At 41.6% G+C, this 16,961-nt stretch overlaps 1 protein-coding gene across 1 annotated transcript in view; it reads right to left on the bottom strand.

Annotated features, from left to right (window-relative positions):
• Positions 1-1,939: 1,939 nt before the first annotated feature.
• Positions 1,940-16,961, bottom strand: part of PITX1 (paired like homeodomain 1) — a 43,298-nt gene continuing 28,276 nt past the window's right edge. The window contains exons 4-5 of the mRNA XM_039334870.1: positions 13,046-13,251; positions 1,940-3,944 (exon numbers count right to left, since the gene is read on the bottom strand). Of these exons, the coding sequence (XP_039190804.1) occupies positions 3,411-3,944; positions 13,046-13,251 (740 nt within the window). The 3' untranslated portion in view covers positions 1,940-3,410. The remainder of the gene's footprint in view (positions 3,945-13,045; positions 13,252-16,961) is intronic.

Genomic DNA, 16,961 nt, shown 5'->3' with positions numbered 1-16,961 from the left:
CTCCTTCTCTTTCTTCCTCATCTTCTCACCATATTGATAATTGGAGGGTGACCAATCAAGGATTTGCATGGTTGCAAAGGTTTAGTTTCTTATTTGAACTTTTAAAATATTTTCTTTTATCATGGCATAAGGATGTGTACTCCCGAGTAAGCATGTTCAATATTAAGACAACTCCCTTGAGAATAACACTCTGATTTACATTAATTTAAAACATGAGTATTTCCTTTCTTACTTTCCTTAGGAAATCCAGTAGTTGTCAAGCACAACATAGCAGTGGGCATGCGGAATAAATTTTAGCTATGGGTTTTTCACCAAGAATAAATTTTAGTTTTCACTGGGAAGAAATGATTAGCTATGAATTTTTCTGTGGGATCCTTTTTTTATATAACCTATCAAGCTCAGAGAGCACCAAGGGCCCCCCAATTCAATTCTGACCTAAATTTTCTTCTAGTATGAATTTTTCACTGGCAATAGTATACAAATATCTGAAGGAGATTCTGAGATGTTTACTAAATAGAGGGAATTAAAATTATTTAGATGCATACAGCTTGAAGCTCCTTTTCTGAAAATATCCTGGCAAAATCTGATAATTTTTTAGATGGAAACTTTGCATGTTGTATGATTAAATCAAGATTAGGGAAGTCTGACTTACTAGCATGTGTTAATAGGTAAATTAATTTGAAAACAGGAACACCTTCATATGGGGATTGGAATCAATGAAGTTCCATATATTTGCAGTTATTATGAGCCCTTGTGCTATCCTGTATGGCTTCATAATCTTTTTCCTAATTGCTCAGAAACAATTCAAATCCCATCCATACATGAAATTAGTGTTTGATGGGGATGGGGGTTGTTGTCCAATGTGCAACTCTTTGTACATTGAACCGCACTTGCTATACAGTTGACTATACAATATATTTACACAGATCCTTTTGTTTTTTACTAACCTGAATATTTTGTATTATCTTTAAACTTGGCCATCTCAGTGCTCGGCCATAAGTTAAAATAATTTCTGATTAAGCCCCAGTCCCGACACAAATCCTTGAAGAATGTCACTTTAGAGCTTTAAAAAAAATATTTAATTTATATATATAATTTATTTCTGTCTATTTTCTGTTTTTAACCAGTTAACAATCCATGACAGGACAAGTTCTCTTTTCCAATTTCTGCTAAGTTTACTCATGAGCACTTGATAAGGAACTTTGAAAATCTACATACACAATCAGTGGAGCCACTGCATGCATTGTCTTCTGCTAAAAGTGTGATCAGGTGACATAATAACGGAACTGGAGAGCCATCTGCCCTGGAATACCTCTGCTTCACCTTTCCCTACACTTCTTTTGGGGCTTTCAAACTGGACTCTATTTTAGAGATTAGAAAGGGTTAGTTCCAGAGACAAATACTGGATTTATTTCTTTTTGAGTTTGAAGGAAAAATCCTTGAGAAGTCAGTATTTTGGCATCCAACCTCATAATGAAATCTATGGGTTTCAACTGCAAGTAGGTTGATTCACTGTGAAAGTTATTTGGCAGCAAGATGGGCCAGATATGCAATTTAATATATAAATAATAAATAAGAAGTCATCGTGACAGTGTTTTACTTGATGAACACTATCATTTTATTTCTGTTTAACCTGTCTCACTGTAATGTTTACTGTTTGAGATCTTTTTAGGTCTGCATGTGTTGAAAGTATCAAATTATAGCATTAAAGTATAATTGAAAAATATTCTCAAAAAATTGTTTGGTATGTTTTTCAATTAGATCAATTAGGAACTTCCATCAATAGAAGCTATGCTGGGCTATCAGTCCCAGTATCCTCAACCAACATGATTATACAGGCTGTGGATGATAGGAACTATAATCTAAATACATCTGTGGAGTTCCATATCAAATAAGGGCAATCTAGATAGTAATGTAGCTAGAAAGGAAGACGAAGAGGTTGAAGAGGTTTTTTTTTATTCCCATGCTCTTAATTTTCAAAAAAATCACGAAAACATAACTTATAAAACAATATATATACTGCATCCTCCACAACAGCATTATTGAAACATCCAGCGTAACGGTTATCACAGGTGGGGATACACTGGGAAAGAAGTACCTTGTGCATTTATATTATGTTTCTTTGTCATCTACAGGTAATAAGTATCAACAGGAAGAAGCAACAAGTATGTCTGCGAGAAAACTTCATATGTGTTTTGTATGCGTATTAATATTTAAAGATATTAATCATTTTCATATTTTTAAAATTTTCCAACAAAAAAATCCTTTTAAGTATTATCTACACTTAACACATAACATCTTTTTAAAGATTTCTTGTTTGGGTTTCTTGCTTGTATTGATTTATTTAAATCCAAAACTGGAGAAACAAAGTAATTTAATTCCCCCCCCCCACGCCCCATATTTATTTTACCCATTCCTCTCCTTTATTTAAGAGGCAGTATTTTCTGATGCTCCTTTTCTGTCTTTTCTTTCTTAATATTTCCCCTAGATTCTCTACGAGAATTCTTTCCTTTCTCATTTTTTAAATTAAAAAAAATCCTTTAAATAAGGACGGACGATAATTTGATTATCAGGGTAAGACTCTGAAAGGGAGGTGGGGGGGGGCTGTCTTTATAAAGTTTCTTTTTTGTAGAGAGACTAGAGGGGTACCGTGCTGCAGTCTTAGTAAAGAATGAGAGGTAGGAAAAGGAACCTTTTCAGCCGCGAACTGCAGTGCTAGGAATGGTAGGATCCCCGACGCTTTCAGCTTGAGAAACAAATCCCATCGAGAGTCACACATTGCAGAACAACCGCCTATTCACCGGTAAAGCGAAGATAAACATAGCCTCGTAGTAGCGGCTCGCCCTGCTGGTGCCACATTGGCTCGGAGGGTTTCCTTCAGATTTGCACCGACGACGCCTCCCCGTCGAACGATCTCCGCCCCGCCCAGCCCGGCCCGAAGGGGCGAACCTGGAGCCCCGCCTCCTTTCCTCACCGAAGGGAGCCCCACCCGAAGGGCGCTCGGAGCTAATCAGCAACGTCACTCTTCCGTCTCTCTCTCTCTCTCTCTCTCTCTCTCTCTCTCTCCCCCCCCCCCCGGTTCCCCTCGACACCCGCCCGCCTCCACCGTTACCGTATCTTCTGGTCGTATAAAGTGGACGATCGTTTAGAAGGAAAAGTCCTGTGCAAGTTCAAGTAAACACGCATACAAAACCCGCATCATCCAGAGGAGAAAAACAACAACAACAACACAAAACATTGCAACTCATCCCTGTGTTTTAGGTCCGATCGGGCCCGTCTCTCTTTCTTTCTCTCTCCTCGCCAGCCATGGCTCGTCTGCCCGTCCGTCGGTCCGTCCTCCCCATTCCTCCTCCGGCGTGTTTCCCTGCCCCTGAGCGCAGCCGCGGTCCCTTTCAGGAGGCGGAGGCCGGTCAGCTGTTATACTGGCAGGCGTTTAGAGTGGAGCCGGGGCTCTGCAGGCTGCCGTAGCCGAAGTTCGAGTGCTGCTTGGACTTCAGCCTCAGGCTGGCCAAGCTGGAGTTGCAAGTGTCCCTGTATACGCTGTAGGGAGAGCCCGGCGGGCCGTAGGGGCAAGCGGGCGTCGACATGGCCGTGTTGAGGGACGAGCCGCTCAGGTTGTTGAGGCCGGAGTTGGCCACGCCGGGCACGGCCGAGGGGCCCATGGAGGAGGGCATGCTCATGGAGGGCAGCGTGCTGGGCGCCGAGAACATGGACTGGGCCGAAGAGAGCGGGCTCATGGAGTTGAAGAAGGTAAAGCTCTTGGAGGAGAGCGGCGCGGGCGCCAGGCTCTTGGCGTGCCAGTAGTTGGACGGGTAGCCCGGGTAGACGTCCTCGTAGGGCTGCATCAGGCCGCTGAACTGCGGCACGTAGCCGTTCTTGCAAAGGTCCATCTGCTGGTTGCGTTCCCGCTTCCGCCACTTCGCGCGCCGGTTCTTGAACCAGACCTGCGGGGAAGGGGCAAGAAAAGACAAAGAGGGGCCCGGAGGCTTGAAACGGCCACCAGCACTGCGCGGAGTCTCTGCTTGCCCCCGCTGGCGAGGGAGACATTAAGAGGGGACTGCCTGCCTAAAATTAGCACCTGTCTGCCTAGGTTAAAGTAGGGGGGGAGGCCCACCCATAGTCCAGCTGTCTCTCTAGGTGATACTTAGCAAGCATAGTGAGGATTTCTCCAAGGTGGTCCCTAATAGATAGATGGCTATCTATTAGACACAACCTGAGGACATCTAAGAAGTCACACTGGAACTCTGAGAACCCCATCATACAATCTGAACGGCCTGGTTATTTGGGAAGCTAAGCAAGGCTGGTCCTGGTTAGTTCTTGGAAATGGGACCACCACCCGGATATTTCAAGACCACTGCATGGACTAGACTGGAAAGATGGAAAAAAAAAAAAAACGTCCTAGAAGAAAGCAAAGGCAAATGATTTTGGTGCAGTAATGTTGGTAAGGAAACTTCACCAGGAGTGGAGTGGAGGAAGATTTCACCTTTCTCTATGTGATATAAGATTTTAAAAAATGGTGATTTGCTTGGAAATCATTTGCTGTGGTTGTTGGACATTTTGCTGTGTGGTTGTTTTTCTACCCACCTGCCCTGTGTTGCAGTGAATAAAGTTTTGGGTGACCAGAGGTGCATCTTCATAGAGAAGAACCGAGAGCTCCCTTCAAGCTCAGACACCTAAAGCAAATTCATGAACTTGGAATTTTTGTGTTCAAATGGGGCTCTTTCAGGATGCAATGAAGGATTTCAAAGAAAAACAAGGTTCCAGTGAGCTTGAGATTTGCCTAGGCATTATTGCAAGAAACAGAGCAATCCCCCAATCATTTATTAAGAGAGTTGATTAAAGATTCCAGACAGAAATGGCATCCTCATCATGGCACTGTGGGCTCCAAAGGGCTCACACAGCCAATGGTATGGCCACACTTCCTCTTTAGTTTTTATTATCGTTACTTTAAAAGAAAGAAGAAGGGGATGGCTAGCTTCAAGGCGGTTAGGGTCACAGTAGTAAAGAGCTGAAGGACCAGATTGGGGATAGATCAATGGAGAAAATCTTTCTAAGGGATCACTAAAAATCAATGGTCAAATTGACAGCTGACATTTTGCAAAGTAAATTGCCCATCTCCATTATGTCTTAATTTCTAAGAATGCTTCTCCCATCTGTATACAAAATAAAAACGGTCAGCAGCTGCAGCCCATTTGGAAATGCTGCTGGGGGGGGGAGACAATCTTTTGTAGGAGGCTTTGAGGAAGAGTAAACAAAGACACAGTATTCTTTGCCCCCCCCCCAAGAGTCCAAGGGTGCCCACTAGCCCAGGGGCTAGTGATTCCTGATCTATAGACTGATCAGCATGACTCAGAGTGTCTCTGTGGGTTAGTTAAGGAATCTTCTGCTGGATCTTTTCTCAAAACTTAATACAGTACAATAACTTGGAAGGTAAGGGAACCTAATGGAAAAGTTGTTCAGCATTTTCTTTCTGAAATAAGAGGTGTTGAATAGCCCATCTTTCTTTCTCGACCCTACACAGAGTTGGTTCTACTAATCTAAGGCAAAGTGGCATCTTTGTTCTCATGACCTAAGCTAAGACCTGGAACTGAAAATACATTCTGGGGTTCAGCCACTTGAAATTTAAATTACGTAAGTTTGGTGCCTAAAGCTTACCTGGTAACTTGTGTTGATAGGTAATATTAGCTTAAAAATTTTATCTATAGAGATGGGGACTTAAAGGATAGATGGACTGCTATAAACATGATGGATTTCTGTTGCACCATTCTTTCTGTCTAAATTTCTACTGTCTCTTCAGCCAATTCACCCCTCTGATGTTTTGAGCTTTCTCCTAAAAGGTTCTGTAGCAACAAGGAATGTTTGAGAAGGTTTCTCACCACCTCTGATCAATTTATTTATTACTGGATTTCTTAAAGTCCAGATTTTACTCTTTCTGGAGCAGCTATTTTATGTATGTACTGTATGTATGTATGTATGTATGTATGTATGTATTTCCCACCTTTATTATTTTTATGAATAATGCAATGGCAAATATATCCAAAGTACCCTCCTTTTATTTTCCCCACAACAACAACCCTGTTAGATGGGTTGGGCTGGGAGAGCTATAAGCAAAACTCTGATTGCAATCAGATCAAAGCTATCAAAATATAATAAAAATGCACTAACGTATTCATTACTCAATACATCAAGCAGGCACATTAATTAATATTTCAATCTGCTTTTGGGGAGTCAATAGGAAAAAGGTACCACTCTTCCTACCTCTTTTCAGCCTAATCCTATGCAACATTCTGGAACTTCTTTATTGTAAGCTATGAGAAATCTGCCCTTTTGCTCTAGTAAGAAAAGACTGCAAATCATTCTAATTGCTTATTTGGGGTATTTGCTGCTATCACAGCTTATAAATGCATGGTCCTGTGTGATTAAAAAGGATAGATTTTAATATTGATATTAATAAGAATTAATACTTTAAGAGGATAGTCTTTAAAGTGGGGATAAGATTGGTGCCCTGCAAATGTTCCAGTCTTCAATTTGTCAGTCCTAGCCACCATGAAAAGCAACTCCCCATGAAAGAAATTTTCACCTTAAAGAAAGTCCCTGTCTTTAGCAGGCTGTCCTGGAAAAAGACATCTCATTAATGTTTTCCATAGCTGCCCTTTATCTCCAAAGCATTTGCCCCATATAGCATTTAGTTAGATGGATAGCTGGCATTTCTCTCTGGAGATGGCCTTTCCATTTTGCGATTGGGGCCTTGAGAAATCCCCGTTTACAGATTGCTGCCTTGATTTGGCATCTCCTTTGTTTCCTGTTCGAGATCTCTGGATTTCATTTACTTGTTTCCCTTCCATTAACCACTTTCTGGCCAAACCTCATTCCCAAACTGCTGCTCTCAAGACTGATCCTGGTGGCTTTATCCAACTCAAAACAAACAAACAAACGAACAAAAATTCCTTATTTCTGGAAATTAGACACAGCCAGCCAGTCCTATGCATCTTTTGCCTTTCATTAAAAGCAGCATCTGCCTTTACACTGAATGTTCAGTATTTACAGTTCTGCTGCTAGAAAAGAGAATCAGTATAGATGCCCTGGGGTCTGAGGAGAGAAGCTGATGCAATCTTTGGAAAAGTAATTTTTAGGAAAGGCTTTCAATTTGTTTTCATGAAAAATCCAGGGATTCAAAGACACTGGAAAAATACCTCATTCATAACCCGAGGCTGGATGCAGTCTCAATTGCACTGGTTCCACCTCTTCAAAGAGCAGTAGATCTTTAGCCACGTGATACCTGGGGGAAATATGGCCAGTGGAACTGCCTGCTTTACTAGTAAGATTAGGATTTTGATAAGAGTTGGCTGCCAACTAAGGCAAGCAAGTGGAAAAAGCTTTCGTTAGGAGCAAAAACCACCCAAACTGGGAATCTAACCCCTTTGTGGGAACGCTTTTTTACTAAAGGCACTCTAAAAAACAAAGCAGTGGCCCTGTAATTCTGGAGGGACTCTATTGAATTATGTCCCATTCTCAGAAACTGCCTGGACAAGTCCCTGCAGTTTCTTTGGCAAACTTTTTCAGAAGTAGTTTGCCCTTGCCTCCTTCGTAGGGCTGAGAGAAAGACAAAACGACCCAGTTGGCTTTCTGCCTAAGGCAGGAATAGAAGTCATGGTCATTCAGTCTCTGGTCTGATGCCTTAACCACAACACCAAATTGGCTCTCACAAACAGAGCAAGGGCTACTTAATTGGCTGTGTAATTCCTAACCCCAACTAAGGTCAGGCTCTGCTCACAGGATTGTGGATGCCTATTCTGTGTTTTAAAAAGTTGTTTGCAGATCAAACTGCTTGCTAGTCTGGGGGAAGGCTTACCCAAATGAAAACAAAAATGCAAGTTTCAACAGGAAAGAGCAAAAGGAGGAGTTGGGGAAGAAGAATTAACTGAAACTCCTCAAGAAAAACCGTGGAAAAAGCCGAAAAGCAGCCTGTAATTCCCTTCTCAGAAAGCATTTCCAGACAGGGATTTCCCAAAACCGAAGCTAAACATTTTAATGCTGCCTCTAGATATTTTCAAAGAAAGTCCTCTTAGCAAATTTGACTGAATTAAAGTTTCAGAAAAATACAACTACAGAAGAGTTTGAGCTAAGATTTGGAAGGAAATGGAGTAATTATTGATTTCTCCCTACTTTAAACAGTGGGGAGGGGGGCTGAAGGAGGGGATGTAGACTATTGAATTGAACCTCTTGATGGAGGAATCAAAATTAAAGCATCTCAACCAGATGGCTGTCTACCCCCTACTTGAAGATATCCAACATTCTACTTTAATTTGGAAGCAATCCTTCCCTACTGAAGCCAAGTCCGGCCTCCACATTAAATGATTAGGGTCAATAACTTTGTATAACGTGCTCCTTCCTTACAGGGCAAACTCATTAAGTACCATGACATTTTCAGCCAAAAATACAAAATACAGCCCGATTGATCACAGCAGGATTTTAACCCTGTAGCAATTAATTAGGTCATATGCTGAATAATTTGGGGGTGAACAGAATGGGCCAAATGGCATCAACTGTATTTTATTATATAAGCTTTTGGCTGGATTGTGCCAAAATTAACCAAAAATGTGCATTGCTGCAGTCTTTGGGGAAGTGTATCTCTATAGATTTTTTTCATTGATTTGAGGGGTAAATGTGATTAGAAGTGTTTTTAATTTTTCTAGTTTTCACTGAAAAATGCCACATTTTTTTCAGCATACTAAGTCCCCCCCATCTTTTATCATAAAAGCACTTTGCCATGCAATTTTCAAAATGCTTCATTAAGGGGCAGCCCCAAGGCTTTTTTAAAAAGAGGAATTTCTCTCTCCTGCCTTCCCCCAATGTTGAGTGTAAGCTCATCAGAATAAGTATAGTTCAGGCTTTGAAAGGATCAGATGGTTTACTATTTTTCCTTTAAGGCGGCATAACTAATCAGCTGAAATATAATGCTAAGCTTAGCATTTTAGATTTCTCTGCTGACTTCAAGGTACAGAGAATAGAGCAGAAAAGAAAATACATAGAATAGAGCAAAGAGAATGGAAGAACTGCTTGGATGAGTCTTCTGCCCTCAAAGTTTCAGGAAAGTCCTGGGCAGACTCTAATCTCGATCCAATTTCCTCTCAGTAAGCAGCTGCAGGATTAGAAGCCAAGATTGGCTTTTTCTCAAGGAGAAAAACTTCATGGAACTCGGTGGAACTTAATTTTGGTTTGAAAGATACAGGAATGGGCTACGGTTCTAATTTGCAGAGGATACTAATGAGGAACTTCTTGATTTTCCTACAGCCTGGTGCCACCCTAAAGCCACTTAAGTGTGCTTTTCTGCTAGTATTTGAGGGGGGGGGGTTGGTGAGGCCTTCTTGGCAAAGATAAATTTCTGTATATTCCATTTGGGGGTGAAATGTGAGGCTCATATATTTCTTTTAAATAGAGGACAACAACAATCTATGTGGACTTAATAAAGCTGTGGTTTCCTTTCAAATCTAATGAGATCTATGGTATAAAAAAAGCTACAGTAACTGCAGGCTGATCGTGGATAACACTTCAGTAGATCACTTTTCCTATGGGCCCCAATAAATTACAGGGAATCCTCAATACCTTTTTACCTCTGGAATATTGTTATATCCTTAGGGTGATCTCCATTTAGAACCTATTAAATCAAGAACTCCTGCATTCAACAACTCAATAGAAATTAAATACACTCACACCTTCAGCAGCTGTAGGATTCACTTGCCCTCCTGAAAGCATAAAGCAAACTATGAAGTTGAGGGAGAGAGACCCAAAACCAATAAACCAAGAATCCAGGGTACAAAACAAGCAAAGAGAATGACTAATAAAGTGTCAATCCTGTTTGTCTTGCAGGTTATTTCTGACACTGGATCCCTTGAAACAAACTTAAGCAATTCCTGCCATTGAAGGCAGGAAATCCCTGACAATCAGCTCAGCAGCCTTGTCTATCTAGAAACCCTTAGCTGATTCTGGAATCTCAAGTAATCCCATCTGCTGGTGAATTTAATCTGTCTCTTGTCCATGATTTGGAAGGTCTATTGATTTTTAACAAAAACTATTACCCAACAATCATTCATACGCAAGTATATATCAGTCCATTGCATTGTAGTAATGTATCCTTGTATAATCTCAGCTTGACATGAATTGAGGGGCACAACAATTTATATATATACTAACTGGCTGTTAGTACTAAAATGACCAGTGTGTCTTTGTTAAAAAGTAGCTAAATATCATTCCAAATACCTGTCTCTCTTCTCCCCCCAAATAGTTTTATTTAATTACTCTTTCCTGGTTATTTTTAAACACTTGGTGCAGTTCTTACACTTGTACAGTTCTCTAAAAACAACACACCTAAAATCTTTCAATTCACTATGATTTACTTCCATTACTGGGCACAATTTTGCCCAAATTTTGGGTTTTATGTCCATCACAGACACAGTAAACTGGTTTGCTTTATTGCGGTTTATTGTATTATTCACAGTTGGATGCATCTGCACAACTACAATACAAATCAGAATGATTAGATGCGCACAAAACATTACATTTCAAATACAGTTTAGCTGAGCTGAATCCTGTTTGTACCTGTGTGACCAGTTTTCCCATGGTTGTAATTGAATTTGTCCATTCCTGTCTTTACTATGTATGCTGTTAAAGGCACACTGACACTGCTACTCTGTAGTGTAAAAGTCTCATTAAATATGGGGTTACTCAGTGTCACCATGAATAAAATAGCAACTTAACTTGCTCATTGAATTTTTTTTTCCTTCCAGAACTAGGTACAGTTCCTTGAAATTAAGCCCTATTAATCTCACAGGACATATGCTAAAGTGCTTATGACTGGCTGGATACATGCGTGTGTGTGTGTGTGTGTGTGTGTGTGTGTGTGTGTGTGTGTGTGTGAATGAGAGAGAGAGCAAAGCCTCTGTCAAATCATCCCCAATACCCGCATTTGTTTTATAGCTACACTATTGGCCTTGTCTGGGATTCAAAGCTTAAAGCCAACATCTGCTATTATAACTCCATTGAGGGATCAACCCGTGAGTCATGGTGGGAATTTTAGGGTTCTTTTTCAGTTCTTATCAACCATTTTCATGAAACCTGGACCTTTTACCTCGTGCTCACATATAGCTGCTCCCAATCTTTTCCTATTAGGGCTTCTCCTGAAATTTCCCATTTATAGTCAGAGCCAATAGAAAGCTATAGAAACCAGGGGAAAAAAACCCTGGGATTCCTGAAGCTTCCTTATCCGTTTCCACAAGGAGGAAATGGGATCAAAATAATTTCCTCTTCACCCGGCTTTTCAGGAAAAAAAACCTGTTGTTTTTACAGATCTCCCCTTCCTATGAAAAGGAGTGCACTCACAAAGCCCACCTACCCAGAGGCTTGTGTTCTCTCTCTCCTCCCCCCCCCCAGAAGATGAACTAGAATTGCTGTTGTTATTAAATGGCTGCAGTTATAATCAACTCAGAGAAAACAGTAAATCTTGGGTGACTTTTGTCTATTTTGGGCAACTCCTGTTTTTCCCAGGCTATCAAATAAATAAATGAATAAATAAGTGGAAAGGTTTGTGACTCTTGTTAGCATTTTCTTAGCAAGGCTATTACTTCAAGATATAGTAGAGGGAAGGCTGGAGAGTTGCATTTGAAGCCATTTGGAGAAGCATCTTTTCCCATCAGAAATTGCGATTAAGGTTGCCATTCAAGATCTGCTCATCTCCTGGCTTTTGAAAACTGCAGGGGTTGGAATCTAGAGGCATTCTCCCGAGAAAACTTAAGCCCGGCTTGGATCCTCCGCTCAGTTCTGCGGAAGGTCCGCTTTGAAAGGGCGGGGAAATTTCACTCGGGACCGACCAGCCACGGAATTGCGCAGCCGAGATTTAAGAGCACGCGTTGGGCGCCCTTTCCTTTGATGGATTTTTGGGAGTCTCGTTTAATGAGTGTCCAGAGGGTTGGACCCAACAAATAATTAAGGCTCCAACAACTAATCGAGAAATAATCCTATTTAGAAGAGATTTAGCTGTTCGGATAGGCACCTCGGCACACTGATTTCAGCTGCCCGCCTTTAAGCAGAGCTTAAAGCTGGATTTAATTCGCTGCTTTGGGGTTTTGTTTTGTTTTTAATAGCTCCCTACTTTGCACCCTGTTCTCTATACATTTATGTGCTGGAAAGCAATGGGGAGGCACCGGTAATCCTCGAGCTTACTTCAAAGTACGTGAGCTCATAGTGACACTTTGGACAGCCTGATTCGTAAGCAAACCTCAATGAGATGGGTTCTTCGAAAAAAAAAAAAATGCGGGGAGAGGAGACGCCCGAATTTAAGCAGCAACTCCATAGGCTCTTGCTTGCGCCCTAATCGAGGTCTGATCGTATTGGAGCCCCCTATGCATGTTGCTCGACCCCAAGGAGCTTTCCTCGTTACATTTACTCGCATAATTGTCGGTCTTATTTGTTCCGGGGGATTTTCCTGACCTGAGAATCCGAAGACGTTTCAGATCCGGGGTATGCAAAGCGAGGGAGAAGATACACGGCCTGCGCTTTCCCTAACGGGGCCTTCATCAGGCCTGGCGTCCTTTTAAAACGCGGCGCGGCCGTTCTTAGCCGCTTTGCTGCACCGAGAGGGCTGCAGTGCCGGGTCGTCTTCTGCTCGCCTGCAAAGAGCGATTCTGCGGGCCGCCCGCCGCCCTCCCACGCGGAGAGCTTGCCCGAACCTGCTCCGCCCGGAGGGAAACGCCTGCCAGTAAGGCCCGGAGATTTTTGGCTCCCACCAGCTTTCCCTCCCGGCTTCCTGGCTCCGAGGCAGACCCAGCTTATTTGTGGGGGGTTCCCCAGTGGAACGGGGTGGGCTCTGCTCTCTTCTAGGCAAGGCCCGCTCAAAAACAGCCCGCACCCCGGGAAAGGGCTGAGGACTGCGGCGGAGTAAGCTCTAAATAGTGACCTTTGCGTTATCTGCAGACATTGGGTCAAGGGGGAGGGAGGAAGGGGGGGGGAGAGGGAAAGCTCTGGAGAGGCGACCGCGGAGGTGGCTCACTCTGACTCGGGGCTCCGTGAGGTTGGTCCACACCGCGATTTCCTCCCTCATGCTCATGTCCGGGTAGCGGTTCCTCTGGAAAGTGGCCTCCAGTTCCTGCAGTTGCTGGCTAGTAAAGTGAGTCCTTTGGCGCCTCTGCTTCTTTTTCTTCGCCGGGTCGTCTGCGCTCCCCTCCTCGCTTTTCTGCACGCCGCTTGCCTCCTTTTCTAGAAAGAAAAGGGCCGAGGAGAGAGAGAGATCACAATAAGGATCGGTTGGGGTGCGATTAATGGTATTATTACGAAGAAAAATCAAAGCACTTCTGCTGGGCCTCTTAACCCAAGACAGCGCAAAGCCACCACTGTCCCTGCAAACAAGCTGACTAATACGAAAAGTCTGAATTACTGCTCTGTAACCCGAATCTTTCCTAAATTACAATATACACCATTTCACAGCAGCGAAAAGGTTTGGATTGGAACCAGCTCCTCTGTTTCAAAAAGTCTGGAGAACGGGTTTGTCATTACAGAAACAAGGGCCCGAGATGATCTGAAGCTGAGATCGTGCTGTTCTGCACAGAAGACTCAGAAAGCTAGAAAATAAGCTATTAAATAGAGGGGGAAAATACTTTTTAAAAATATGGTATGTGTAGTAGAAACATTTCGATGATTTAAAATTTCGTTTACAAATCAGAATGTCCATTCTCTCAAAAAGTAAGTAATTCACAGCTCATTTTGATTTGTCTTGGAGCATTTTTCTATTATGCTGAGTACTTAAACTTTCGAAGGTTACAATATATACTTCTCCCAGGGGTACTATAACTACTTAGAGAACAATCTTTTTTTCCCCTCTTAAACTGAAGGACTGGGAAGAAAGGACAGGAATAGTTTATGCCTTGGGAATTTGGAATTTCTACTTTCAGAACGAGTTTTCAGGATCCCTTTTTATATTTAATTAAATGACATAACATTAAGAAAACCTTTTTTTGCTTAAACTATTGAGATAAGGATATTTTACAAATTTGGATTTATCTCCATTCAAAAATACAAAAAATGCGTTTGTGCACAAAGTTCTCAAGAAAGCATAAAATGTGTTTGTACAGTAATGGCTAAAGTTTCAAGTCTGAAGTGACACACCAATTGGCATGATCCTGCCTTCGATTTAATGGTTCAGGTAAATGGGAGAGGGAAGAAATCAGGACTCAAGTCAATCCCCGAGATTTATAGGATTCACTACAAGAAATGTGAGGGTGCTCCTATTTTTAAAACACCTGGCAGTTTCCAGATACAAATAATTCACATTGGTTCCCAGCATATACCCACTCAGATTAAATTGACTGAAGATTTCTTCCACTATGTTTTGGAGGGGATGAGATATAGAGGCAGTTAAGAATATTGATGCAATTTCTTATTTGTGGAACTGAAGTGAATTTTTAGAGAGCGTAAGGGTATTCTTCTGATATACTCTTCTGACAGTCAGTTTGATATAGTGGTTAAAGGCATAAGGTTGGAAACCAGGAAATGGTGAGTTCTAGGCTTATCTTGGGCATGAAGCCAGCTGGGTGACCTTGGGCCAGTTAATCCCTCTCAGTCCTAGGAAGGAGGCCATGGAAAACCATTTTCCAAGTCTTACCAAGAAACTGAAGGGACCTGCCCAGCCAGTCACCAGGAGTCAATACCCGTGCAAGCACACACACCTCACACAAAAGGATATCCTACCATCTAAGGCAGGGGTCCTCAACCTTGGCAACTTTAAGACTTGTGGACTTCAACTCCCAGAATTCCTCAGCCAGCTGGCTGAGGAATTCTGGGAGTTGAAGTCCACAAGTCTTAAAGTTGCCAAGGTTGAGGACCCCTGATCTAAGGCCTAGAGATCCATCCCTACTGAAGAAAGTGTAGCTGAATCCCGTGGAGCCCACTACCTCTGAAAAGACTTGCTATTCAATTACACACTTCCACAATTCAGCTAAATATCTCTTAATATCTTTTATAACTAAATTATATTCAATAAATCCTAGTAATTTTAATGGGATTTGCTGTGCTTCCTGAGTTGAATTAAGGCAGAGTCTTCTCAAACCAAGTACTTCTAATTAAATTGCTTGTGCAACAGTCACCGAAGTACCAGTGGTTCAGGCTGCATGTGTGGTGGAGAGATTTTTTTATATGGAAGCAATGGTCTATCAGTGTTGCATCCAAGGCTAAGCTGACACTTAAAGAGGATTAATAGGATTATTCATCCTAACAAAATGATTCTAGATACGTAATCAATTTCTAAATTGGTATGTAAGTATTTCAAAAGAATATTGAAAACTTGCTTATGTGTGTCCATTTGCAGTTTGAATATATTGTAATTAGAACTACACAGAAGATTCTGTGGAGGTTGAATCTGATAACAGCTGCAAGGTTACTAGTAGGGCAATATTGGAAGAAGGATTGCTTGCCTACTATAGAAGAATGGACGCTTAAAGTGTTAAATTTAGCAGAAATGGCTAAGATTTCTGCTTACTTGAAGGATCATTCACAAGAAAGATACATTTCAGTTTGGAGAAGATGGATAAATTATATTCAGAATAAATATGGGACTAAAAAGTTTCATTTAGCTTATGAGTGAATTTTAGAGTATTATTATATTATTATTTTTAGTATTAGTATTGTTTAACAATTTGGAGATTGTATTGTTTAATAATTAGAATATTAACTTGTTTATGTTTTCATTATTATGTTTATTTTCAATTTGTTTATATTTATGTTAAAGGGGAGTTAAAGTGCATTATGGACTTGGTTATTTATATAATTGGTTAATGTTAGTTAGATTATGATTATCATATTTGTAACCCTGTACTCAGCTCTGGGAAGTTGGGGAGGGAGGGGGGGTTGGGTGGGTTATATTGTAATTTTTATAAAACTTTTTAATAAAAAAAGAAGAGTCTGTGGAGGGATCAGCAGTTGACCTGGCTAATAATCCTTTGATTTCTTTAATAGCCTGCTTAAAATAAAACTAGCATGATTCAGATTAAAGTGTGTAGTAAAGGAATTGGGGGGTCTCTGCCATGCATTTCTGGAAAGTGAGAGGGATTTTTAGAGAGCATTATCTTTTTCTCCCTCCCTCTCCAGGTATTTAAGAAAGTCACCTTATTATCATATGCATCTACTATATTTATATACTTAAACAGACCTTTTTATATTGAAAAGTCAAACTGTAGACATGACCCACCCCAAAATAAGCCCTTTATGTTCCCCTTATTTCAGCGGATTACAAAAGTGCTTTGCCTTTCTTATTGAAAAGAGCGAGGAGCTCAATGGCTTAATTTTGGCAAGATCAGATGCCACATAAAAATGCAGAAATTATTTATGCCTCTTGAAAGAAAGAAAAGTGGACAAGGAACACGTGCAGGCATCGGCAAGGTTAAACTCATATTGATCTCTGTACAGCAAGCTGCTACTTGAAAAAAAATAATCTCATAAAGGTATTAGGCAGCTTCATGGTATGAATCAACTTGGGAGACTTTTCTGTACACTGAAAACCTAAATACTTGCGGCTATAATCTCCCTCCTTTCAAAGGCCTGGATTTGATACTCTTTCCAGAGGACTCTGATCAGAGACATGTTGGTGCCCAGGTGGCAGCCCCCAAAGGACACATAGTTCAGGACAACCCCTCCCCCCAAAGCAGCTTTCTTTCAATGCAGCTCAGATAGGACAGCTACGCTTGGTAGGGAACAGTTCCCAAAGCCTGCAAGGCCTTGATGCTGCCTAAAGAAATTGTGTTCCTGTTCAAGCTAGGCCCCTTCTCCTTCTTACCCACCAGGGCCTGACCTAGGCCTGGTACAACCCTCACAACCCTTTTTTCCTAGCAAGGCTATCGAAAAGGGGGGATCAGCTTGGTACCGGGTTGGTGATGTAGGTTTTTCCTAAGGCTGGACCTCAGGGAGGGTTGTGGGGG

Source organism: Crotalus tigris, unplaced genomic scaffold, assembly GCF_016545835.1.
Source record: "Crotalus tigris isolate CLP2741 ecotype Arizona unplaced genomic scaffold, ASM1654583v1 scf7180000017638.2057652, whole genome shotgun sequence".
NCBI classification, from domain to species: Eukaryota; Metazoa; Chordata; class Lepidosauria; order Squamata; family Viperidae; genus Crotalus; species Crotalus tigris.
The sequence above is the reverse complement of the archived record's forward strand: the minus strand, read 5'-3'. Positions and strand labels throughout refer to the sequence as shown.